Source organism: Centruroides sculpturatus, unplaced genomic scaffold (genome assembly GCF_000671375.1).
Source record: "Centruroides sculpturatus isolate CEXI.00-Female unplaced genomic scaffold, Cexi_2.0 scaffold1306, whole genome shotgun sequence".
Taxonomy (NCBI): Eukaryota; Metazoa; Arthropoda; class Arachnida; order Scorpiones; family Buthidae; genus Centruroides; species Centruroides sculpturatus.
Window position 1 is genome coordinate 11,919 of NW_019385576.1, and position 27,696 is coordinate 39,614.

The following is a 27,696-nucleotide window of genomic DNA, read 5'->3' on the forward strand; positions in this document are numbered from 1 at the left end:
GTGCCGGGCTGTGATTGGCAAGGACTCATACAAAATAGATTCATAAAGAACGGAACGTATCTACCGTGTTATAGGGGGGGGTCGACTGTATTTTTTAAAAGATTGATGACACTTAAGGCATTGTTTTTATTTTTACACGTAAGAAAAAGTTATCAAGATTCGCAAATTTGTAGAAATATTTCTTAAAAAAAAGTCTTCGAAGATCTTTACTGTTTACAGAAGTTTTAAGTGTGTATTATCAACGGGTGACGACGATGATAATTTGTTAGATGCTTGGCTGATGTACTGTACCTTATGACCCGCTGCAAGTGAAATCGTGTAGAACTCGAAGTAGAAAAAGACAAGAGACAATTACACATGATAGTGCATCCTGTAATAGGTAAATTATCAGCGGGTCAACGTTCTATTCTTCATTGTGTCACATACAGTGTATGGAATAAACTAATGTTTTATACTGTACTTGATATAAAACTGGAAACTTTTGAGTGTTCAAAAATAACCGAAAAACTACCTTAAATGTGAGGGAATGTTAATTTATTATTAAAAATACTTTTACAGTTAAACAAAATAATCACTTAGTTTACTATTATTGTATTAATAGTTTGAATTTGAAAAGTGACAGTTTGTATTTGACAATATTAACTAAAGTTCAGAGCCCATTGCTCTAAGCGTAAGGATCTTACCGGGATCGAATCGGACAGATCGAAAACCCTAGGAAATTTTGGGGTAATCGAGCACCGTTCCTCATCACCCAGCCGTCCCACTGTGGGCCTGGCCGAACCCATGATATACTTGCTAAAAAAGGGCTCTGTTAGATCTTACAGGGTTATGTGTATGTGTTTGGGGCACGATTTTGTTCATCCTCTTTGAAGCTTAATAATTCCTGTGTTTTCTGTCGAAAATTTCTGAAATTTTGTCAGGAGGTCTGTTTATTAGGGGGATTTACGCTATTAAATTTTGATGGTTGAAGCTCTAAGGGGGTAGGATGATAAAGGGTGTCGTGAGTATCTCCAGTAAGGTCGGACTTAATGACGATTTTACTCGTTATTAGCATTTAGAATTTTTTTTATAAAACTCATTCCTACCCTCAAAATTAAGCTTTTTGCCATTTTAATAGTAGTTAAAAATATAAAACCTTTTTTTTTCTATAGTAAAATATCATAACAGATGACACAACGCTTATGTCCGGTATATACCCATATTGTAACATAATGGAGAGGAGTCTTCAATACGTGACAATTTAGACATATACCGAGAGAAGGCAATTTGGTATTTTAGCCAACCTTAACGGAATTAGTTTGAAAAGAGAATTCTGTAGCCTGCAATAATAACTAAATAAGTGAAATAGAAAACTAGGCCATCGAGCCACGATGGTCTGCCTCTTGCCAAATTTCTTAGTAATTATTTAGCCTTATAGCCTGACTTCTGTATACGTAATAACAATAGGGGTAGTTGTAGTTTATTTAAAAAAAAAAAAACGATCACTAAAACATCAATTATGTTTGCACCTTTAAAAAATAGGTATCATTAACTAGACTTTTGAAGTACAGTCGACCCCCCTATAACACTATTGATTATTCCGTTTTATATGAATTCCATGTTGTACGAGTCACTTAGATTATACAAATACGTGTGCCGGGCTGTGAACGGCTCACGTATTTGTAAAATCTAAGTGACTCGTACATCATGGAAGTATATATAAATATGGTATGGAGGAAATTATTATAGAAATCTTAATAATTACAGTTTAGAAACAAATAAAGAACATAAATAATAATTATCTACTGTATAAAACTGAAAAATATGGTTTCTGTCACGGTATGCCAAAAACGGCCATTAGGGGAGCCCCTAGCCATTATTTAAATTAACAATATAAATTATTTTATACTTTTACAGTACAATATTCAGTATATTATTATTTTTATTTGTAATTTAGTATGCACCGATGCCTGTATCGGGCCTTTCGACAGGTTATTTCATATAGTTTGTTTTTCAGGGGTAATCGGTTATGTCTGACCCGTCCCTTGTCGCCCAGCCGGCCCATTGTAAGCCTGCCCGAACTCAGAAAGGGCTTTCTAAGAAAAAGGACCTCTTAATACCCATAAGACGAAAAGTGTTAGAAAACCGCGAACCTTTATTCCCCCCCCCCTTTTTAATGATATTTGCCCCTAACTTTTCTTGAATCGAACCTTTTTAACGCATTTTATTAGCAAAATACTTATCTTAAAGCATCGTAATTTGAAGTAATTAATAAAATATAATTTATTTTTAAAGTTAAATAATTTGATAATTATATATTAATTATACCTCACATGGCACTTAATTATAATTTAAAACTTTCTTATATTTCTTTCATATAATATAATACTCGACCTTTATCAATAACACTCGAACACTATACTTTGTGCTCGGGATATTCCATGTTAGTTCTAAAAACTATCCACGTAAAATATGTACATAATTTTATAAATAATGTTTTATTTTTTTCATTTAGTATAAATATAAGACAAAATTTATCAATTCCTATAATAAATAATTAATTAATAATTTTAACTAGTGCTTCATCTTTATATAAATGAACTAACTGCGAACATATTTGGCATTCGGAGTAAGTAACTGAACGCCTCTAGTTGCAGAATAAGGAATCGCGTGTTCGTAAATTACTCCGAACAAAGAATTCAATTTCGGTACATTTGTTTTCATCATCATCTCTGAAGAATAATTAAATAGCGAAGAATATGTAAGTATTTTTCTTAGATTATTAAATTTATAATTAATAAAGTCTTTAAGAATTCATTTATTTTACATAAAAAATATTTGAATTTATTATTTAATTTTCTTCAAATACGAGTTCTGTCGTGGGGAATAAAATGAATAATTTAAAATGAAAATGGCACGTGAATAACACGTGATTGATAAAAACATATTTTTTAAACAAACTTCTATATATATATATTTTAATCAATTAAAATTTTGCACAATTATTTTAATATTTTTAAAAAATGTATTTTTTACATTGTTATTGTTTTCTCATTAAACAATAATTGAATGCTTTACAAAGTACCCAGTTATTGGTTAAAATTGAAATTTTTAAGTCTTACAGACATGAATTTTAAATTTAAATTATTTAAAATACTTGGAAATTATACTTCAAATGATTTATATACAAATAAAATATTGAAAATACACAATTTGTAATTAAAAAATATTGATTAAAATTTTTGAATAGGAAAAAATAAACCATAAAAATATTGATTAAAATTTTTGAATAGGAAAAAATAAACCATATTATAAGATTCAAAAATTGTCACTGGCTGGAAGGCATTAAATCTGAACCTGATAGAGCCCACCAGTGGCCGAGCGGTCTTCGTACCCTGAACACTGGGAGTTCGGTCATGGGTTTGCGCCTCGCTTGGATGGGCCAGCCATGTGGAGTTTTCCGGGTTTTCTCTACGTCTGTAACGCCTAAATAGGGGCCATTTTCCCTTAAAAAGACCTCTCAGGCATTCCCCTTTGGCAGATCGCCTAAGTGATGCGTTGCCATAAGTTAACAAACAAACAAACTGAACCCGATAACTAATTCTGTTTTGCAATGCTCCCGAAATAAATTATTTATTGAATCCTTGAAGTTCAGACTTTGAAATGACTAAGATAGCATTGCACAAAATGTAACAGATAATGGTGTAGATCTGATAAGCTACATTATATCAGATTGATATTGTGTATTGACTTTGTTGTTGAGATATTTTCTGACAAGTAAAAAACCTCATAAACCCAGTGAAGAAACTTTAATGACGCTAATGTTTTTGGTTTTACTGAGAGACTATCAATGGTTTCAGCCCGAAGAGAGTCTGTCATACTGAATATGTTAGCATCATGAAAGTTTTATCACTGGATTTATAAGGTTTATTATTATTTGTTAAATAAAGTATCTAGATATTCTTTGACAGATATCTCACACCACACCTAGAATACTATTTGGTGTATTTATGTTCACTCTACTTAATGTTTAAAGCTTTTATTTAAAAATATGGAAGGTGGGAATCAGGGATTATTCCTTGATCCTTTCAGATATGATTCTTTGTACCTTTAATTACTTTTTTTATATAAACCTGTATTCAAATGATCAACTAGCATAAAATAGTTAATCAATGTAATGTATACTTTTCTGAGGTTAGATTAAAACCTTAAAAAATATGTGAGTTTATAGATAAAAAAAAATATGTAACCTTTAATGTGCAGATGTACTTTAATCAAACATGAAAATAAATGAGAAGAGCTGAAGATGACACAAATATTTCCACAAATTTCAATGTTTCATGATTATTTTAAGGTCATCCCACAATTATAAAGATATTAGTTTTAATTGGAAAAACATTAAAATGATGTATGTAATGAGTGAAATGAGTTTACATTCTTATTTCATAGACTCTGTAAAAAAATGGTGGGGAAAAGTGATATGTAATAAATAAGTTCCTGTAATAAAAAATTGTTTATTAACATCTAATGATATTTTTGTGTCCTAAAAGTATAAATGCAGTAATTATAATTTCTGTTCGTATAAAAAATTACTTGTCAAAACTGACTGTTAATTGCATAGGCCTAGTGAACAATTCTTTTGTTGTGCACAAATCTGTCATTCAAGATGCTTGGAGGATGTTTGTTTCCTATAAAGGACCAGTTTGAAAGCTGAAGCAAAGTCAGAGATAGTGTCAAACAATTGAGATGATGTGTAACTTCTTATAGGCCTACTGTAGCCATTTGGAAGTGTAAATATATGTGAAAGGGTTGACTTGTTTACAGGAATGACTAAATATGACGACAAAGATCTCAAACTTATACCATTCTTAGAATTTTTCGTAATAATTCTAACTTTGTCTCGTTGATAACATTGGACCTCCTGTTAATTTTTGGTGTTATATTGTGACAAAACATCCTATCTCCAGCTTAACATTCATGATCCTGTTACTACTTCTGATTACATCACAAACATCATTTCTTAACTCCTTGTTGACTATAATACCTATTCTATTCATCCCTTTTTTATCTGTTCCTCCAAAGAACAGTTTACAGGCATTCCTCAGTTCCCTTGCTTTACCTCCTTTCCATCTAGTTTTCTGCAGGCATAAGATTCTCGGCCTATTTTATGGCATCAAGTTCACTGGCTCTGTTCTTTCCAGTTATTGTCTCAATGTTTAATGTTCTCATTCTAACATGAAATACCCTTCTCTTTTTCTTCATAGAACTAACTTCTTTATCCAAACCTGTCCTTGGTTTGGTAACCCAAGCTCCAGTTCTTGCAGTTTTCGGGCAATGTGGGTGTCCATCACTTGCTAGGTACACGCAAACTCTTGTATATTCAATGTTTATCTATTATTCTATTTGGTTTTGGCATATAAGTCTTATGGTTGAATGCCCTAACTGACACCAACCTCATCATTTACTGGGCTTGAGACCGGCAACTAATGGGCAGGCTTGCTCACTCGGCGGTTGGTATTTAAAATACTTCATTTTGTTAATATTATAGAAGACAGTTATGTAAAGAGAATTTAAATCAATGCAAATATTTGAACATCGAAAAAAGAAGCAACAGGACTCTCTACACTACGGTATTTCTTGAGATTTGTTAACATATACAATATGATTGAAAGAAAGTGAACGGGGAAAGATGAAGAAATGACAATTGTTCAAAAATTGACCCGTTTTTCATAAAGATGCACTGTTTCATTTAAGCATAGTGAGAAAATATTTAGAAGAAAGTTTTAATGATTACGATGCATTTTACAAGATCAGGAAGTGGTTGAGAAGAATGTTGTGTGAATAATTGTACCTAAAAGAAAATTATTGGCTTCATTAAGTAAATTTATTTAGGTTGTTTATTGTGTGAATAGTTATAATGTCATTCACTTCTATATTTGTAAAATTTGCTAGAAAATAATTTTTTTCTTTTGTTGTTTAACAGCTACTTATTCTCCTGATATATCCTTTAATGATAAGCATAAATTTTGTTTAAGAGAACAAATTATATAAGAAACACACCAGTAATTGATTACTCCAACTTTATTATACAAGGAAATGCATTTTGGACCTCCTGCCCCTCTTCAGTTGTTTATTATTGACTGTTTATTAAAATTATGTTAATGATCACTAGATGAATCAACTTTGTATACATAAGCTGCTAAATAAAATTAAAATTAAGTTAACATGAGGCTATAATAAAAAATTTTTTTATGTTAAAACTTTATTCTTGCTGTACTGTACTGATTCATTTTTATACTGTACATTCCATTGCAGGGACATTCAGAATTTTGCCATAAGAGAGGTTTTTGCCTTTTATATTTCTGGGGAAAAAATGAAAGCAATTGACTGGTTAATATACTGTGTATAACTCACATAGAAACCTCAGTATCTACTCCAGCTCTATATTTACTAATCACACAAACATTTTCAGCCCCATTTAGGGGCCTTCATTGGGTAGTATAGCAGTCCATCAAACCCAATGCATACAGACTAAATTAAAAGTAAAATGTTTTGTACTGGAACATTACATTGGTGGAGTGATGTGAATATTTAACTAAACTCACAAAACCGGAACAACATCTTTGTGAGTTTACTTATCATCAATTTCATCATTTTATTGAATAATCAGTAAATTTAGATTACTAGTTATTCAATAAAATGAGAAAATTGATTATGTACGAATGGATGCCAATGAATTCAATGACTCAAACTGGGTTTATGTAAATAAGCACTACACACAAAACCAATATCCAGCAAGAAACTACAAAAATCTACAAAAGCAAATATTTTCACTTGTGTTGAACACTCATCATCAGTTTTAGTTGTTTCTTGCTGGATATTGGTTTCATGTGTAGTACTTATGGATACCAATATGTAACTGCTCCTAAGACATAAAGAGGAGAAGATATTACAATACCATCAATTCCTTTATCCAAAGTAACAAGATCACCCAGAGGATTCACTAGGTGATGTTGTAATTTCAGATAAGAGAGTGGAAAGCAAAAACATTAAAACACATTTCAAGTTAATTAAAATTTAAAAAGGTAAATTCTTTTACTTGTTAAAGATTTTGAGACCTTCACACTAAGAAGGTATACTTGTTTTATAGTTTTGAATTTTAGTTGACGGTTGGAGACTTCTGAAGTTCAAAAATTCTGATTGAAGAGTCTGTGGCATATGTACTGTGGCATACACAATGGAAAAGACCCCCCAACCAGAACAGACTCCCTGGCATGTATAGTATTCCCATTAGGGACAACAGATTTGTTAGGGACCTTGTTTACATCAGATCCACCAAACGCTTCTTGGAGGTCAAAGTACAGGAGCATATAGCAGACATACATCATAAGAGAAATACCACTGCCCTCACCCCATACACCACCGATCTGGACATTGTGGCGGCCTTCCACCAGGCAAAGCTCGTCCACACTATGTCACACGTGGAGCACTTTAAGTGGCTAGAGGCCATTCACATCTATAAATCAACCCTCAATGACAACTGCATCAATTTTAAAGATGAGTTGGTTCTGTCGCTGGCTTGCAGGCATTGATGAACTTCGAACTTTAAGTGTTATGTTATGTCAACCATACGAACACACATATGCTTCATATAACACCTTTGAATGTTTCTTGAATTTTCTAAACCGTTCACTCTGATCCATCAGAAATTCCGTTTTACACCTGAAGAAGAAATCACAGCAGTTCGAAAACATTTGTGGTGAACTTTTTCTTTTGTTATTTTATGACACACTGATTGTAGGTTATAGGAGTACATTTTTTATGTACTGTTTTGTCAAATTGTGTCAGAACCTTCTAATCACTTGAATATATTTGTAATTACACTTGACTGATTGCCACCTTTGTATTTCTTAAATCACTGTAGTGAGCATCATCATTGATGCTTTGATCCCACCAAAGAGCATTTCTACTCCATATGAAAAGACATTTTGTTCTGCATGATGAGATAGAAATTTTAGAGAGAATGGAGGGGATTAAGTGGAAAGAAGTCTGGTGTTTGTTGTGTATACCTTTGAAGGAAGCATTGATAGGTTTAGTATAGTCAGGAAGAAGATTAATTTAAGTACTGTATGACAGTTAGTGTAATATGGAAAATATCAACTTCTGAAGGAATCATGAACACAATGAGTACTACAGTTTTTGTAATAGTGTTTGTCAATGGCTCTCACTGATGCAAATAACTCAATGCAAAACTAATAACTTCTGCTGTTGTAATTTTTAAATTCTAAAAATTCTATGAATAACATTTTTACTTTGTATAACTCTCATAATCATCTGTTTATGCAGTGACATGACATGACTATACCCAGTGGTGTAGTGTTGTGGGGCGGCAGGAGCGGCCCGCCCTGGGCAGCACTTTTAGGGGGCGGCAAAATTTCACAATAAATAATAATAATATCTTGTAAAAATTTGAACCATTTCATTTCATACTTTTGTCACACTTACGATTCAGACCGATTGAAATGAGCATGGAATTTTTCATTACTTATTCTGTGACAAAACTGAATTTTAGTCTTTTAAGGAGCCGGTAAAATTTTCCTCCGATCCGGGCAGCTGACACCCACGCTACTGCACTGACTATACCATTACAAGTTATGTATACAATCCTGGAAAGATAGTATGAACATGTTATAACCTTACACCAGAAGTCTATCTTCCATACTTTAAGCAATATTTTTTTCATAAGAATGCCTTTTCTGTAGACAATATGCTTTTAGTATCAAAGTATGAATTATTATGCTTTACACTTTACTACATAATCATATAACAAATATATTTTTTTTTACATTCTTTAGATGGCTAATTCAATGCAAAAAACTGCTACTTAGATTGAAACATTCTGAATCCAGATTTCACTCGAAAGTTTTCGTTGATAATTTAATGGATTCTATCGAAAAACTTCCTTCGACATCCGTACCTGTCGTCACTAAAGAGTTTATCGTAAAAAGTAATATATATTTTGTTGTAATATTAATATTACAATTAAAATATTTTACTTTTATTTTTAAGATTATATAATAATAACATATTTGAATAATTTCAGGTACTGACGATAATTCAAGCAAATTATCAACTGTTGTAGAGACTGAAAGTTTTATACAAGAGAGTGATTTGAGTAAGAAAATTTTTTACTAATAAATGTGGTTTACTGTATTGCTTATTAAGCAATACAGTAAACCACTGTTAACTTGACTAATAGGTGGTAAATATTATCTGAGTTTATGAAAGTCTGAGTTAGTGGAGTTATTTATTATGACTACTGTTATATAGAAATTCTACTTGAGCATTACATTAGTAGGTTATACTGTTGAAATAAATATGACGTACTTGAACCTATAACCGATACACATCGGTTATAGGTTCAAGTACATCATATTTATTTTATACAATCCGGTGTGCAGTAGAAGGTGTATAAATACACTGTTGAATTTATTATTACAGGAAATGAGCTCAAAAAATTTCAAGATGGCAATATATAACTTCATTAATTTCTTTCATTACTTAGTAATATAATGCTCAATATCACAGAGACTTTCGGATATCAAAAACATTTATTAAGGTTGTTTGTAGCCTCTGGTTATGCACATTGATCTCTAGCAGATAGTGTTAAAGATGTAATGCTTTTTCTTTGGAAAAATTCTTTTCCTAAAATTCTCAAAAATTAAAAAAGATAGAACAAAACAGTTTTTGTGTTAGAATCCTATTAAATTCTACTAACTAATTAACATATGGTTCAGAATTTTGAAGCAAGAATTTATTAATATTTGTGAGGCCTTGGAAATAGCCCCCTAAAAAAGAAAATATATGTAAAAATTTGTTAAGTTAAATCTCGAGATAAAAAAGGTATATAAGTGTCGAATCGGCGACACCAGACTTTGACGTTGACGCTCATAAAGAGTAGAGGAAAAAGCAAAATTTTAGAAATAGAAAAATAAAAATTTTAAATTTAAAACTTAAGTTGCAGTTTAGTAAGTAAAACAAAACTAGCAAAATATCAAAATGAGCACAGGTTTCATAGTCAACGATTAAATGCGATCAGAGTCTAAAAGATGGTGTCGGATAAACCATCTCCATTCGACCTTTCCTGCGAACTATACGAAGCTCCATTTACACCTGGAGACAGGTGGGAGACCAATTAGAAAGCACAGAAGAAAAGTCCGTTTAATTATCAACGATTCAGTCACGAAAAACAGATAAAAACTCCAATTTCAAGAACAAATGGAGAGCTTCTACTAGACTACTTGTTGTGTTCATTTGCCTTCAGCTGTCATGTTTACTTTCATCTTTCGTGTACTGTCACTTCATATCTTGAACTTTTCATTTGACACTGTCACGGGGCCCCTCCAGCGTAGGACCAGATTCTCTCTGAAAATAATCTGAAGTTCTGAACTTAAGGACCTTTGCTAAAAAAAATACGTAAGCATTTTCGACAAGAAAAAACAGTTTTCTGTGTGAAACACTTGGTTTTGCTGCCTCCTCAAAACCACCACCCACATATACATAGACCTTAGACCATCCCTACAGAAGGGAATAAAAACTTTCCCCAATCGGCGTTCTTACATATTCTAAAAATTTAAGTAAAAATTTGAAGAAAATTAGCAAATTTGATTTTTAAATTCACACAAAACCTTTTGAAACTCCAGTGATACGTGTTTACAAAATAGTGAATGTTTTCGACCTATCAGGGGGGTCTTCCTCAGGCTACAGTTATGAGGAATTCAAATACGTGTGAAATGGAACAAGAAACTGAACGAATGCGATTCAAACTTTAGAACAGCAATGTTAATATTAAAAATAGAACATTACTCTCGTGCTGAAATGATGGTTAAGCACATGTAAAATCAAGCTTGCGAAACATTGAATACTGGTGAAATATATACAAATCAAGGTCAGTTATGGGGGTGTGTTCCCTCATAACAAAATTTTCATGCATGAGAGATGCTGACTGCATCCTTAGAGTTGATGCATGTGTTATGTAATCCCGCTTTATATATTTCAGAGTCTCCCATGTTTCTGAGCTGATCAGTACAGTGTGATAGCCTGATCAGACAGGCATTTTGTAGATCATCTGTGATTTCCGGTTTGGTGGCAACAGTTGAAAGGGCAATGGTGTTTTTTATTATCAATGTCGTATTTTTGTTCGCAAAGGTGTTTATGAAGGGAATGTTTGGTTAAGCACAAATAAACCAAATGACTATTAAATTTGATGTGTGATGAATTATATTTCCTCCAGTATTTGCTAAGAAGTTCATTTGACTTTTAAAATTTTCAACAATATGTAAGTAGAATGATTGAATAGGATTCTAACACAAAACTGTTTGGTTCTATCCTGCTTCTGTTTTTTAGAATGTTTGGAAAAAGATTTTCACATAGAAAAAGCATTAAATTTATAATTTCATTTGCTGGAAATGATGTACATAACCAAACAGGATACAATCAGCTTTAATTATAATTTTGTTACAATTCTTCTACTGTCAAGAAATTTTAAATTAGAGTACAAGTTTTTGAAAAAATTTTGTCTGAGTTATGCAAAGTCAGAATTAGAGAGGATTTAGCCAACCAAAATTGGGTCTAGATTAAGAAACACTTCCACAAAAAAAAAAACCATTCAAATTTTTTTTTTCTATTATTAACTTTAGTCTCCAATAAGCAAGTATATATTTATTTGTTCCTTTAATGGCTGAGCCAGCCAAAGCTTATAGGAAAATGATCATTAAATTATGCAAGATGAGAATGAAGTTCGAATTTCTTAAGCAATGTCATTTATACGGAGTTTTCCCGATGTCAATCCATCGAATTAGCCTTCCTATAGAACAGTGTTTCTCAACCTCTAACGAATAATCGCCCCTTCAATAAAACCATTACATAGTATCGCTCCCTTTACTTCAAAATTCCGATGCCAAGGGACAAGAGTAACGCCAAATTCGTACTGCATTGAACAGACAAGTGACTAGTATAATGTTATTTGTTTAATTATTGTACGATATAACGAATAAAATATCTAATTATTCTTAATATAATGTTTTACTATATCGCCCAGAAAATTGTTTTTCGCCCCCAAAATATAAATTGTTACTAATCGCCCCCTCAACATGAAAAAAACACCCACATGGGGGCGATATCGCCCCCGTTGAGAAACACTCAGTTTGTTACCTAAGTTGAAGTTTTTGTGCCTCATTAGAATAGCAAGACGACGTTTTTATAGACTACTGCGTGGTACCATAAAATTGGAAAATGATCTATATAAGGAGGGAAGGAGGGACAGGCTATTCTAGAAGACCTTAACAGTAGAGTGATCAATTTGGAACATTCTTTAGAAACAAGATTGAAATGCACATACGTTAAAAAGCTAAAATGGCTGTTTAAGTGCCAGAATATTAAACCACGAGTGAAAAAAGAAATATATTTAACGACTTGGGACAACATTGTTCCTAACCAATGCTTGATAAACACCTTGGAATACGGCCCTTCTTTTGCACCGACACCATCGTTATGACCGGAGAGCCTTATACCGAACGTTGAGATACTCATAAAAGATATGAATGTAACTTCGCAAGAGTATTGCAAATGGAAAACAAGATTATATGCCAAAAAGGAGCAATGTACTAACAGGACCACTTTACTTTTCCAAAGGCACATTAAAGAAATGAAGGAATGACTCCAAAAACACGATATAGTTCTCATAAAGGCTGATAAATCAAAGGGTGTTATACTCATCAAACGGAGCTCTTATAGAAAAAAGCTACATGAGTACTTCTACAGCACAGAGTGTATTCTTGCCCTGGGTAATTACTTGGAGACCTTACAACAAAGGGTGAGGAGATTTACCCTTACTCCTTTAGCCAATTATCTGGAGATGAGGCCTGCGTCTTTACAGGCTCCCAGGACGCCAAGAATTTTTGCCTTCGGGAAAACCCATAAATCTGGTTTGCAAATACACTCTGTGGTAGAAAAATGTAATGCTCCAACTTTCAGAATAGAAAAACAACTAGTTAAATTTATACAAAGGAATATGCAGGTTTCACCTTTATCGATAATAAGGCATTATACCCGTCAATCAAGCTGCCTCCATACTTTTGTGCCCTGAGAGACTTTTTATTCAGTAATGTTAACAACGCTTTCAAATACCACAGGCAGATTTTGGAGTTAGCGGACTTGATTTGTCACACGTCTTTCTTTGAGTTTGAGAATAAAACTTATCTACAGGGACGGGGGTTACCAATGGGTAGCCCCATGTCGTAAGTACTCTGAGAGTTGGTACTCCGTAATCTAGAAAACAGTATCCTCCCTTCGTTACAACAGGATATACTGGTATACGTGAGATATGTTGACGACATCTTTATTTTGTAGAAGGATAATCGCAGCACCAAATGTTTTATAGATCTAATAAACAGTAACCCATATGGTTTAACCTTGGAATTAGAGCAACAAAGTAATATTACCGTTAATTTCTTGGATCTAACTATAACACACGTAGAAGGGGAAATCCAAACCAGTATATATTATAAACTGACATCTCTCCCCATCATTATCCCTAAGAATTCAGCAGATCCAGAGCATATCAAAATGGCAGTGTTTCACTCTTGGATAAGGAGAGCACACACATTGCACAGACGTTTGTGACACTGTTAAGGAATTACAATATATCCGAAGAACAGCCTTAAAGCATGGCTACAGAAGAAAAAGAATAGAAGCTCTCATTAAGAAAGATAGTAATCTTACACATAAGCAGCATTAGGAAAGAGACAGGGCCGAACTCGGACGTATAGCCTGTGGTAAGAAGGAAGTGAAGATAGGGTAGAAGAAGTTCAGAGTATGGAGGGGCTGAAGGAGGGGGTAAGTGTGATAGGATAGTGGGAAGTGAGGGAAGGTGGGTCATGGGACCCACTGGCACCTTGCATCGCCTATATTTAAAAGAAAATTAATACAGTGTGGACAATAAACAATACAGAATGAGCCGGATGGGTACAACACAACTGAAAAGGTGCGACAATGTAAACATGTATAACAGATTACAAGCAAAGCTATTAAACAAATTAACTTCAGTTAGCAGGAGTACATTAACAGAGGAAACAGATGAAGCTGTTTGGTGTAAAACATAAAACTGCGGAACATATAGAACAGCTTATCCAATTTATTACAGAATGAACCATTAAAGCAATATACTCTAGATTACACAGTTGACACATACAGAGAGAGGAGACGATGAACTTCTAGATGGTCAGTTGAGGGTGATCATAGATTGCAGAGTGGGACTAGTCGAGCTTCCTGATACCTGTAGCAAATCTTTTTATCGCTGAAAAGTTTTTCTTGTCAGAAATCAAGTCCTTAAGCATACAGGGCCAGTGGAAGCCGTTGTCCTTGATGGTACGAATTAACTCCTTGCGTTGCGTAGAGTAGTGTGGGCAGAAGAAGATTATGTGCTCAGGATCTTCCTCCTCCTTCAAATCGCAGTCACAGAGCCCGTCCGTTTTATTGAGAAACCTTTTTAGGTACGTGTTCAGGTTTCCGTGACCAGTTAGGAGCTGTGTCAACTGAAATGTGGGATATCTTGGATGAAGCATGCTGTCAGTGGGGCAAGGAAGGAAGCAGTGGGTAAGCCTCCCAGTAGAACCGTTGTCCCACCTGACTTGCCAAGTCTTTAGAATGATGTTGTGGATAAGATTGTTCAGATGCTTACTACTTATCTTGTTGTAGGTGCAGCTATTAGATTTTGCGAATGCACAACGAGCGAGAAGATCAGCCCTATCATTCCCCGCACTCCCTGAATAACCTTTAATCCAGTGAAAGTAGACGTTGATGTTTCCTTTCTTCCGGGCTTGTAGATTGCCAAGACACTTCTTCACAATGGGAAGAGTGGTGTTTATTTACACATAAGCAAAAGGAAAACTGCCAAAAAGAAAAAGTGGTCCTCCATTACATACCCTTCCTGAAATTGTTTCTTAAGAGGATTTCTAAAAATAGGAACTTACAAATAATTTATCGACGTAATCTCACTATATACAGGTTATTAAGGAATGACAAGGGAACTTATGAACGTAACTCTTTAACAGGAATATACTCAATACCACTAAGAGATCATAGATTCAACTCTAACTTAGTGTATATAGGGGCAACGTTAAGAAATTTGAAGAAAAGAATCAATGAGCATAAGCTATCGGTGAACAAAACCATCGACAGTACAGTCCTTGCCAGTTATGCCAAGCAATCACAGTTTTCTGGGACCAGGTTTCTATCATAAAAGCCACTAGATCTAAACATGCAGTAATGTATCTGGAAAAATTGGAAATTCACAGGGCACAGAAGAGCACACAATGCATTAACTATACGGATGCCGATGGGCTTTCGTCCACTTGGAAATCTTTTTGTGATGAAGTGGCTTAGTTCTATATAAAGGCTTAAGCTTAAGATGGCTCTTGATAAATAATTTATTTATTTATTTATTATTTTAAACATACGGAAATTTTTTTATGTGTAGTGCTTTTATTAATAACGTGTCACTTTTTAATATTTGTATAACCATTTATTTGAAATTTTGCTTGCATAATTTTTCGAATTCTGCATTCGATTTTAGAGAAATAACTGAAGATGGATGCTTAATGCGTTTGAAAACATTCTTATGTTATTAAAGAATTATGCTGGAATTTTGAATGGCTTTTTATATTATTGATGATGTTAAGTGAAGAGTTTCTGTATATGCAGAAATGTAACGTGTAGACTAGATCATGTTAAATTCATATAACCTATACTCTAAACAGTGGTGTAACGAACATAACTCGTGCCCAGGGCACAACATTTTATTGGTGCCCCTCACCCCTTTAGAAAGAAATCTTGTTTGTCTTGCAGTCCATTTGGCGCCCCTCTGTGAGTGGTGTCTGAGGCGTGATAGACCCCCTTGCTCCCCCCTCACTACACTAGTTACTCTAAATGCAAGCATAAACTCATCCTTACCGAGAATTGTGAAATATACTGTGCCACATAATATTAATAGGTATTGTGTTTCATAATTTTAAAATATTTTAAACCATTTTATGATAACTTTTTAATATTTTCACCATTTGACAGTTTACACAAACCAAATACATTCAAATAAATTGTCAATTGACTGCTAATGGTAAATGATACCAAACAATACAAATTAACAATAGCTGAAATCAAATATCATCATTTAATAACATGGTAAATTCCATTAAATGTTATCATGTCATATCATTTGATCACTTCAAATTGTTTTATCAGTCGATAGCATTTGATATTAGTTGATTGATCAATTGAAACTATCTAAAAAGCACTTCGGGAATAATGAAACAATTTGAAACAGAAGATGAGAAGGATAAATGAATTATTTGAAAGTAGTGTTTGCTGTTTAACAATAATAATCACAAAAAAAAAATTCAAAATGCCTTTTAAAAATTAATATAAATTTATTTTTATTTTTTCAGCAGATACAACAGTTCCTCTCTTGCAAGTTAATGATCCATCTGTGCAAAATACAATTTTAGGTAAGTTGGAGTTAAAATAATAAACAGTTAAACATTTTATTTTATTTATTTACTGTTAACATCAGCCAGATAGCTGCACGATATGATGTTAACATGCCTTGGAAGATCAGAGTTTGTACTTATTCTTGATGTGCATAATTTATCATAGGCAATATAAATTGGGAATTGTTTTTCATTCTTCATCCATCTGGCTGATCCATTGTTAGTCAGACCAGCCAAGTAATTGGTTTAGTTGTGGTCATACAGCTACAAGGTGCAAGTGCCTAGTGATAATCAATCAAAGCTACTATGAAAAGTGGAAGAAGTTGTTCAATCTCTTAATCTTGAAGAATCATTAAAAGTTGAAAGTCATTTAAGTTGTGTTTCTTTGCTATTTATTATCTCTAAAAAGAGATAATAAATAGCAAATTTTTTTATTGCTCTTGAGCTTGAATATTTTGAAAATAATTAAATTATAGAATTCATATATTATAAATTCAAATATATCGGGTCTTGCAAAAAGAATGCTACCATTTTAAATTACTATAATTATGTTAATTATTAACCAAGAAGTACGTAATGTACCAGGGCTGTGGAGTTGGAGTCGGAGTCGTGGAGTTTTGGTGTTTTAGCCGGAGTCGGAGTCAGATGGTAAGGAAAAGTCTGAGTCGGAGTTGGAGTCGGTAGATTTTTACGCGACTCCATAGTTCTGGCAGGACTGTGGATTCGGAGTCGTGGAGTTTTGGTGTTTTAGTCGGAGTCGGATTGGTAAGGAAAAGTCAGAGTCAGAGTTGGAGTTGGTAGATTTTTACGCGACTCCACAGCCCTGTAATATACACTGATCGATAGAATAAATTCTGAGTTTTGTTTACCATCTGCATACAAATGTTGGTTTGTTTCTTGCCTCTAGGAAGTGCCATAATTATCATTGTGTAACATGAATGTTTTCCTTACCTATTGGATCAGTTTGAAATTATCTGTAAAACTCAAAGAATTGTAGAAAATCATGTAGCACAATGATGACTGATTCTGACTTTGTGAACTGAAGATCTTAAAATGCTTTTTTTATGTTGTGGTGTTTTCATTTTTGTTTATAGCCTTTCCTAGATACAACAGACAAAAACACATCTGTATACAAATGGTAAATAAAACTTGGACATTTACTCTATTAATTGATGTACATCACATTCTTCTCAGGTAATAATTAACATAATTACAGTAATTTAATATGATAGCATTCTTTTTAGAAGATCCTGTATACATTCTTTTCTTTTTATCACAATTTAAGATACATTACAATAATTAAAGACAAACACAATCCAATACAGTCATACCTTGGTTTTTTAACATAATTTATTCCTAAAAGTTCTAAAACTGAAACAAATTTTAAATTTTTCCATAAGAAACAATTGTGACTCACCATTTTCTCCAAAATTTTGGTTGTTATTATATATTATACATGAGAAATAACTGAAGATGGATGCTTAATGCGTTTGAAAACATTCTTATGTTATTAAAGAATTATGCTGGAATTTTGAATGGCTTTTTATATTATTGATGATGTTAAGTGAAGAGTTTCTGTATATGCAGAAATGTAACGTGTAGACTAGATCATGTTAAATTCATATAACCTATACTCTAAACAGTGGTGTAACGAACATAACTCGTGCCCAGGGCACAACATTTTATTGGTGCCCCTCACCCCTTTAGAAAGAAATCTTGTTTGTCTTGCAGTCCATTTGGCGCCCCTCTGTGAGTGGTGTCTGAGGCGTGATAGACCCCCTTGCTCCCCCCTCGCTACACTAGTTACTCTAAATGCAAGCATAAACTCATCCTTACCGAGAATTGTGAAATATACTGTGCCACATAATATTAATAGGTATTGTGTTTCATAATTTTAAAATATTTTAAACCATTTTATGATAACTTTTTAATATTTTCACCATTTGACAGTTTACACAAACCAAATACATTCAAATAAATTGTCAATTGACTGCTAATGGTAAATGATACCAAACAATACAAATTAACAATAGCTGAAATCAAATATCATCATTTAATAACATGGTAAATTCCATTAAATGTTATCATGTCATATCATTTGATCACTTCAAATTGTTTTATCAGTCGATAGCATTTGATATTAGTTGATTGATCAATTGAAACTATCTAAAAAGCACTTCGGGAATAATGAAACAATTTGAAACAGAAGATGAGAAGGATAAATGAATTATTTGAAAGTAGTGTTTGCTGTTTAACAATAATAATCACAAAAAAAAAATTCAAAATGCCTTTTAAAAATTAATATAAATTTATTTTTATTTTTTCAGCAGATACAACAGTTCCTCTCTTGCAAGTTAATGATCCATCTGTGCAAAATACAATTTTAGGTAAGTTGGAGTTAAAATAATAAACAGTTAAACATTTTATTTTATTTATTTACTGTTAACATCAGCCAGATAGCTGCACGATATGATGTTAACATGCCTTGGAAGATCAGAGTTTGTACTTATTCTTGATGTGCATAATTTATCATAGGCAATATAAATTGGGAATTGTTTTTCATTCTTCATCCATCTGGCTGATCCATTGTTAGTCAGACCAGCCAAGTAATTGGTTTAGTTGTGGTCATACAGCTACAAGGTGCAAGTGCCTAGTGATAATCAATCAAAGCTACTATGAAAAGTGGAAGAAGTTGTTCAATCTCTTAATCTTGAAGAATCATTAAAAGTTGAAAGTCATTTAAGTTGTGTTTCTTTGCTATTTATTATCTCTAAAAAGAGATAATAAATAGCAAATTTTTTTATTGCTCTTGAGCTTGAATATTTTGAAAATAATTAAATTATAGAATTCATATATTATAAATTCAAATATATCGGGTCTTGCAAAAAGAATGCTACCATTTTAAATTACTATAATTATGTTAATTATTAACCAAGAAGTACGTAATGTACCAGGGCTGTGGAGTTGGAGTTGGAGTCATGGAGTTTTGATGTTTTAGCCGGAGTCGGAGTTGGAGTTGGAGTCGGTAGATTTTTACGTGACTTCCACAGCCCTGGCAGGGCTGTTGAGTCGGAGTCGTGGAGTTTTGATGTTTTAGCCGGAGTCGGAGTTGGTAGATTTTTACGCGACTCCACTGGAGTCGGTAGATTTTTACGCGACTCCACAGCCCTGATTTATTCAAAAAGCANTGTGGATTCGGAGTCGTGGAGTTTTGGTGTTTTAGTCGGAGTCGGATTGGTAAGGAAAAGTCAGAGTCAGAGTTGGAGTTGGTAGATTTTTACGCGACTCCACAGCCCTGTAATATACACTGATCGATAGAATAAATTCTGAGTTTTGTTTACCATCTGCATACAAATGTTGGTTTGTTTCTTGCCTCTAGGAAGTGCCATAATTATCATTGTGTAACATGAATGTTTTCCTTACCTATTGGATCAGTTTGAAATTATCTGTAAAACTCAAAGAATTGTAGAAAATCATGTAGCACAATGATGACTGATTCTGACTTTGTGAACTGAAGATCTTAAAATGCTTTTTTTATGTTGTGGTGTTTTCATTTTTGTTTATAGCCTTTCCTAGATACAACAGACAAAAACACATCTGTATACAAATGGTAAATAAAACTTGGACATTTACTCTATTAATTGATGTACATCACATTCTTCTCAGGTAATAATTAACATAATTACAGTAATTTAATATGATAGCATTCTTTTTAGAAGATCCTGTATACATTCTTTTCTTTTTATCACAATTTAAGATACATTACAATAATTAAAGACAAACACAATCCAATACAGTCATACCTTGGTTTTTTAACATAATTTATTCCTAAAAGTTCTAAAACTGAAACAAATTTTAAATTTTTCCATAAGAAACAATTGTGACTCACCATTTTCTCCAAAATTTTGGTTGTTATTATATATTATACATATTTGTGAATTATTATTAACATTAACTTTATAATTTTAATTTGAATCAACTTATTTTAATTTTAAGCTAATGATGTATTCTCTTTAAATAATAAGTTGGAAATTTTATTGTATTTTAAGGTATATATGTATTTTAAATCCTTTTTTTTTTTTTTTGTTTTGTCTGGTTGTTCATCAAACAATTATTAGCTATCAGACAAGATGCCCTCTGCACCCACATCTTGAAGATGTGTGTATGAATGCGACACCGGGATTGTTTATGTTTATCAAGCAACGTTATAAAGGAATTTCGCCTATTTTTCCAATTTTAGGAACCCTCCTTCTAAATCTTTAGCAATAGTGATTAAAAATAATTAAGAGAAACAAATTAGAGTAAAAAAAAAATGGTCAATTAATTGTTATAAATCTCGCAACATTCAGAGGAAAAGACTAAGGGGATGACCATCGTTTTCCCCTTTTCCCATAATGTTAGATGACATGTTACTCTATCCATATCACATGGACACACAACATTCATAATGGACAAGAGAGAAGGTACTAAAGAATAACCAATCATGCTTATTCTTCTTTACCTCAACTTCCTCTGGAATGAAGTCATGATTGGTCAGAAAGAACAATAAAACAGAAGGGAAAGAGGAAGAGAGTGAAAGTGAAAGTGAAGGAGAGAGGAGAGAAAGCAGAAAGTGGGAGAAAAGGAAGAGAGGATAGGAGAGTGAACACAACATCCAGAAAGAGAGTCAACTCTGAGAAAAGAGAGCCAACACAATAGTAGAGAACCGCACCAGAGGAGAGTGTTAAATATGGAGGAAATAGAGTCAGCAAAAAGAGAGAGTTAAGGAAAAGGATAAAAGTGCAAATGGAACAGAAAAAGAGATAGAAGGTCTTTGAAGAGAAGATAACTTTTTTCCTGATATGTTGTGAGTTGCGACGTTTTGTATACCTCCTGTTACGTACCCTCCATTTACAAATATAGAAACAGGCTAACTTCCAAAGACAGACTTTGTATTTAGTATTAATTTGAACCTAATTCTAATGTTATGTTTAGTTTTTCTGTAATAAATTTTCCTTCTTATTCTTAAGTTGGTTAAATTAATTTTGCATTCATCCTCTTGAGAGGCTCATTCCTGGACTTCGGAGTGACTCTTATCCTCATGCCTTACATATCTGTTTATTTTTTTTTGTCTAAATTGGATTGTCTAATTTTGTCTAAAGTGTCTGATAATAAATACCTGGTGACAGGATCTTATCTTAAACTCCCTCAGGAACTTGATTTTTAATGGCCCCCAAGCCCCCACACAATGTAAAATGGGTTAATCCATTCCTGATCCCAAAATAAAGTTTTTTTTTAAGTCTTTTTAGCTCTATTTTATGCTTTAAAATGCCTAGAAATGCAAGGTAATATTATATATAATAAAGTTTTATATAATTTCACTTAAGCACTTTTAAATATAAATTCTTAGATGTCATTTATATTTTGTGAATGTCAATTAACTAATTGATGTACACTCACTCAGCACTAGTATATAAAACAAATTTTTGTTTGTCAATTAACACTCTTTAAATTACTTAAAACGATAGAGTCAGATTAATTTTCTAATCTTATGTAATTGTATTGTACAAAATACACAAAAATTCAAATTTTCTTTCCTTTCCGACTTATGGAGGATAAACAACTTCCAAATTCTAAAACATTATGTTAATAATGAAATAAAATTAAAGTTAAAAAGGTAAAAGACAAACCAACTTTGGAGCCGTCCATAAATTACGTAAGGGCGATTTCGGCCATTCTAGACCCCCACCCACCCCTGTGTAAGAAAAAGTAATATTTTCTTTTTATCTCCCCTCCCCTTCCTATCTTACGTAATATTTTGGCATGATTTTATAGAAAGATTTTAAATTAACCAAAAAAATGTTTTTAATGAAACCCTAAACACATTAGGTCCAAAATATATAATTATTAACTAGTTAATTAATATGTACTAATATTTATAAAAGACTTTATGTGAACACATTTTAAAATATAAAAATTTAATGAATTCGAATGAACAATTTATTTTAAGAACTTTATTTTTTAATTATTAACAATATTATTATTATTATCATCATCATTAATCAACGTCATTATAATTGTTTTTATATTAATTTTAATGTTCGCAAAAGACGCAAAAAACTTTGTCAGATCGACTAGCTTGAGCATGTGTAAAAGAAACATCATACAAGATATTTAAACAAGAGAGAATAGAAAGAAACTATATTCCGTTGCCATATTGATTAGATTTTGGCTAAGGCCAAGAAAATAAACTACATGCTGCTAAAATGTGTTAGGTGCACTTGGGGATTAAATAATAAAGCTTATTAAACTTTATATAATGGGGCAATACAACCAATGCTATTTTACGCAGCCTCTGGCTGTGGTCATGTAACTAATAAAAGTTCAGTAGCAAGTAAATTACTCTTTCTTCAAAGCCAGTTTGACATCAGAATTTCAAAGTGTGGCAGAACAGTTTTTACTAATGCCTCTCTGATATTAGCGGAGCTTCTTCCTTTGCCACTATGTATCGTAGAAAAAGTTCTAAACTACTACATAAAAACTACAAACGTCAAGGCTCAACAACGATCTCTACTCCTATCTACGGCTGTTCATAAGCTACCACATTGCAATTACCCTACTATCTCTGATCATCATCCTGTGAACAAGGTTATTTGGTGTCATCTGCTTCCTCCATGGATAATCACGCAGACATTAATATCTTCACAGATGGGTCCAAAAGTTCACTTCTTTTCGGCTCAATTATCTGTATCTTCATCCAAACTGACATATTTTGCCAAAAATATGTTAGAAGGTACAGATACCTCCAACATACCTCCATCTATTAAGCTGAAGAAGATGCCGACTACCAAGCTGTTCAGTGGGCCACTTCACTACCAAACGAAACTCTGTCTATCAACATTTACAGTGATTCTCTGTCTGTCCTAAAAGCTCTATTAAATCCCAATTGCAATAGCAATAAAATCGCATATATCCAGCACCATATTAAAAACCATGTAAATAAGATAACTTCTATATTTGTTCCTGGCTATACTGGCATACTAGGAAATGAAAAAGACGACTTTGAGGCTAAGGACACTGATTTGGACTACATTCGCATCCCTCTCTCACGTAGCAGCCTTAAAAATTATATTCGTAACAACGTTATGCAAAAGTGGAACCAGTAAAAGTAGTTAAGCAGTAAAACTGGTAGAATAACAAGACTTTATTTTCCTAGTGTTGAATGCAGGTTCTCATCACTACTTAGAGATTTAACGTTTGCTACTGCTCAACTACTTACTGAGCATGGTAATTTTAGAAGCTACCAAGCGATGTATAACCGGGCAGAAACTGCTCCTTGCTTTTGTGTACAGAAAACCTAGACACCGTCGACTATATGATCTATCATTGTCCAATTTACGATCAACATACACTTATTCTGAGATTAGAAATTTTTACGCTTGGTTTCGGGTGGCCACGTCCACTCGATAAGCTTGTTCAGAAACCACTATTTCATGCTTTTTACAATGATGTTAAAAAATATGAAAGAAAAGACTATTTATAATTTCTGGTTTTACATTTTAGTTTTCACTGAAAGCCGAATACTAATTTTATGTTTACTTTGTATCATGCATTTTGGTTTATGTATTCTTAGTGTTGTACAACCCAAAGGAGTGGTGCACTTATTCTAATAAAAAACAAGAGAGAGAAACCACCACACGGCCTTTCTCCCATGACAGAAAATGTGTAGAGCGTAAATCTGCTAGCGTTATTACTCTATCACGTCACACGAGACAACCAGCGTTCTTAATAGAAACCGCCAAATTGAAGCCAAATTCAAAACGCCACCACTCAACAAGATCAAAAAATAAAAATAAGAATATTGTGAGAGTAGCCAAGGATATAAGTAAATTACCTATATCACTTACTGGCGCACGATCGTGTGATCGGCTCACTAAACTTTTTATAGGAGGGCGATAATCGCTAATAGATCTGAATCTGTGAAGTTCAGATCCTTGTCAGGTTCCCGACACCAGTTAATCAATTGTTTTACACGCGGATTAACACGCGTATGAGATCTGTTTCGGAATCAATTTAATGGACATTTAAGTAAATTTAACAAGAGTAAATTTAATAATTCAAAAACAAACGAATACAAATTACAACGAACGAGGGATATCAATAAGACAATTAAGCCACCCGAGATTGGCAAGGACTTATACTATGCCGATGCGCGATCGAGAGAGAGAGCTCACAAAATTATTATAAAACATACGACCTGTTTAGTTGTCGTTCGTCTTCATCTGTATTGGCAGAGGACCCCTCGTAGAAAAAAGTTCCTTTACTTCTTAACATGGGAGATCGATATGTGCACAAATATAAAAGTATCACTTCTACGTGCAGACTCGGGACTTAGTCTAAGTGACTCGTTTAAGGGCGTTGGTCATCAGGAGAAGAACGTGTGGAGTTTGGACGCTTTCGGATCTGTCGAAGAACTCCCCGAATTCTGACAAGTTCCCTGTATATCTTCGGAATACCGACCAATCATCGGCCAGTAACTCTTTCGTGAGAACGGATAAAAGGGGAATGAATGAGGGGTAACCATTTCCCATCTGAGCAGGATTTTAACCAGATAAGGGAAAGTCAGAGGATGTACTAACTTCAGTAAAAGGAAGTGACATCTGTTATCTGCCTATTCCCACGTTAAAACAGTATTTTTCTCACCAAAAATGAAGTAATATTTGGTGACATTATTTTAACATTATAATAAAATATTAATTTTGACCCAGGGGCCTTTCGGGTCTCACATTATTACGTAAGACGAGATCTATTACCCCCTATCCCTGAGTAAGAAATAGTAAGAAATCCTTTACCCCCACCCACCCCAAAACACCTTACGTAATTTATGGACGGCCCCTTTGCAGAGAGAAACACTTTAATTACTTTGGTACATCCCCTAAATGCATTTTGCTAGTAAATTCGGCCTCTTCAATATGTTATTTTGTACACAGCTCAAATTCCGACAATTATCCATCATGGTTTCATTTTAAACAACCATTTTATTTCATTATTAATGTAATGTTTTAGAATTTGGAAGTTGCTTATCTTCCGTAAGTCGGAAAGGAAAAAAATTTGAATTTCCGTGTGTTTTTCTACAATACAATTATGTAGGATTAGTCAATTAACACTGTTTTTATTAATTAATTTAAATTCAACTGCAGTGCATACAAAATTACAGAAGCAGTATCTTTCCTGCATATGCATTGAAATTTAATTTAAATGGCATTGTCATTGATGATTCATGTGATGACATCTAACGATGCAAGGCAATTTCAGTGCCAATAACTTCTGAATTAGTAGTCCCATCATTGATCGGTTGGGCTGTCTACTTTCTTTAATATAGGAAGTATAGGGAGTTGACTATTTGTCTCTTTCTAATCGGTGACCAACTCTTGCTAAGTAGCTTGTTCCGCAACCAAGTTATTGTATGGCAACTGGTGCAATTATGAATTCAGAATTTTGTTTGAAAAGTGAGCTATTTGAAAACTGAGGTTTGACTGTATTAGCATTGATTTTGTAAAAGTAAAGAATAACTTATACAATATATTTTATTTAAAGCTCTAAGAATGTTTAATGTATTTTCTGTTTTACCTATGTAAAAATTCCTTTCATATAATTATTTAATATGAAATTGATACTGGCATTTATGTTTAGTGGTTAATTGTACTTTCTAGAAAGTAGTAGATAAAATAGATTTCAAAACCATAAAAGTTTCTGTGGAAATTATTTTGTAGGCTCTTTATTAAGGGAACGTTTACCTTCCATATGTTACACCCACAGGGATTTTTTGGCTTTAATCATTAAACTGTAATATTTTGGTGGAGTTTTATCATATGCACTTGATACTTAGTTTGTTCTTCTAAGTGTACAATTACTATAGATGATGTAAAAATCATTGTAGTATATATATATTTTGTGAATAGATAAAAGACAAGAGTGTCAGTTGCTCTGCAAACCTTATATATATATAAGGTTTTCTTTTTCCTTTTCTTGAAATACACAATTATAGTGATGGTTTCTTGGTTTCTAAGACAATATTTTATCTTAGCAGTTTGTAGACTGTAATTAAGTCAAGGAGAAATATTTGCAGCAGTGAATTGGGTTACAATGTCATCAAGTCATTTCACTCACATCAATGCTGTCAATAAATGTTTTATTTGAAAAAAATTTGAACAGTCAGAACAGGAGAGATGTAGAAATATTCATGATAATCAGTGAAATCATCTATTAGCAAGTGGATGAAACCAAATTTTGAGGGATTCCCTAGAAATGCAACCAATTATTCATATATTGAGTGCAAACATATCAAAGGTTAAAGATAATGTAGAAACATAAGTATTTTTATTGTAGAAACATACTCAGATCCTTTACTTTTGATAAATTGAGAATTTATTGCCACAAATATTACAAGAAAATATAACTTGTGTAAAGAAATGCTACATGAATAAGTTATTGTAGAAGAGGATGCAGACCACAGAGTAAGAACAGAGACTTAGCTGTACCATGTGATTGGAAACTGTTACATCATTTTCATACTGTTAAGGCAAACTAGTTTTTTGGCACAAGTATTGAAAATGTATATTTTGAAATATACATTCTTTAAACTGTTATTTTTATGTAATTTAGATTGATTGTCATGTGATTGAGAATTTTATATATAAAATTTTTTCTCGTGAGAAATGCACTGAAATTTTTAAAATCTCTTGTCAATTTACAGTGCATTTCTAACAGGGCTGTGGAGTTGGAGTCATGGAGTTTTGATGTTTTAGCCGGAGTCGGAGTTGGAGTTGGAGTCGGTAGATTTTTACGTGACTTCCACAGCCCTGGCAGGGCTGTTGAGTCGGAGTCGTGGAGTTTTGATGTTTTAGCCGGAGTCGGAGTTGGTAGATTTTTACGCGACTCCACAGCCCTGATTTCTAATCAAATATAGCATAAAAATATAGTTTCCAATTGTAAAATTATGGATAAACCTATACGTTGCTACAATTTGGTAATAAAAGTCCTTTACAACATTAAACAAAATAAATTTCTTTTAATAAGAACTATATTCAAAAACACTTTTGTGTAAACTAATTAATCTGTATACGTTAAAACTTCAGACATTTAGAAGAATGCAGTTTCAAATTTTTAGACTGTACTTAAAATATATCTGTTA

The 27,696-nt window shown here is 33.0% G+C and overlaps 2 protein-coding genes across 7 annotated transcripts in view; one reads left to right on the forward strand and one right to left on the reverse strand.

The window, feature by feature from the left end:
* Positions 1-2,411, reverse strand: part of LOC111640275 (protein O-mannosyltransferase 1-like) — an 8,903-nt gene extending 6,492 nt beyond the window's left edge. Inside the window, exon 1 of the mRNA XM_023386276.1 lies at positions 2,308-2,411. The gene's annotated coding sequence lies outside the window, so the exon portion shown is untranslated. The remainder of the gene's footprint in view (positions 1-2,307) is intronic.
* A 194-nt stretch (positions 2,412-2,605) lies between these two features.
* The window catches only part of LOC111640270, a 45,436-nt gene continuing 20,345 nt past the window's right edge, over positions 2,606-27,696 (forward strand). The window contains exons 1-4 of one of the 6 annotated variants that reach the window (XM_023386275.1): positions 2,607-2,740; positions 8,835-8,986; positions 9,083-9,154; positions 18,851-18,910. In XM_023386275.1, coding sequence (XP_023242043.1) covers positions 8,920-8,986; positions 9,083-9,154; positions 18,851-18,910 — 199 coding nt within the window. In that variant the 5' untranslated portion in view covers positions 2,607-2,740; positions 8,835-8,919. Of the gene's footprint in view, positions 2,741-8,834; positions 8,987-9,082; positions 9,155-16,481; positions 16,542-18,850; positions 18,911-27,696 lie in introns of those variants that run through there. The other 5 variants (XM_023386273.1, XM_023386269.1, XM_023386270.1 and 2 more) reach the window with 5 other exon arrangements.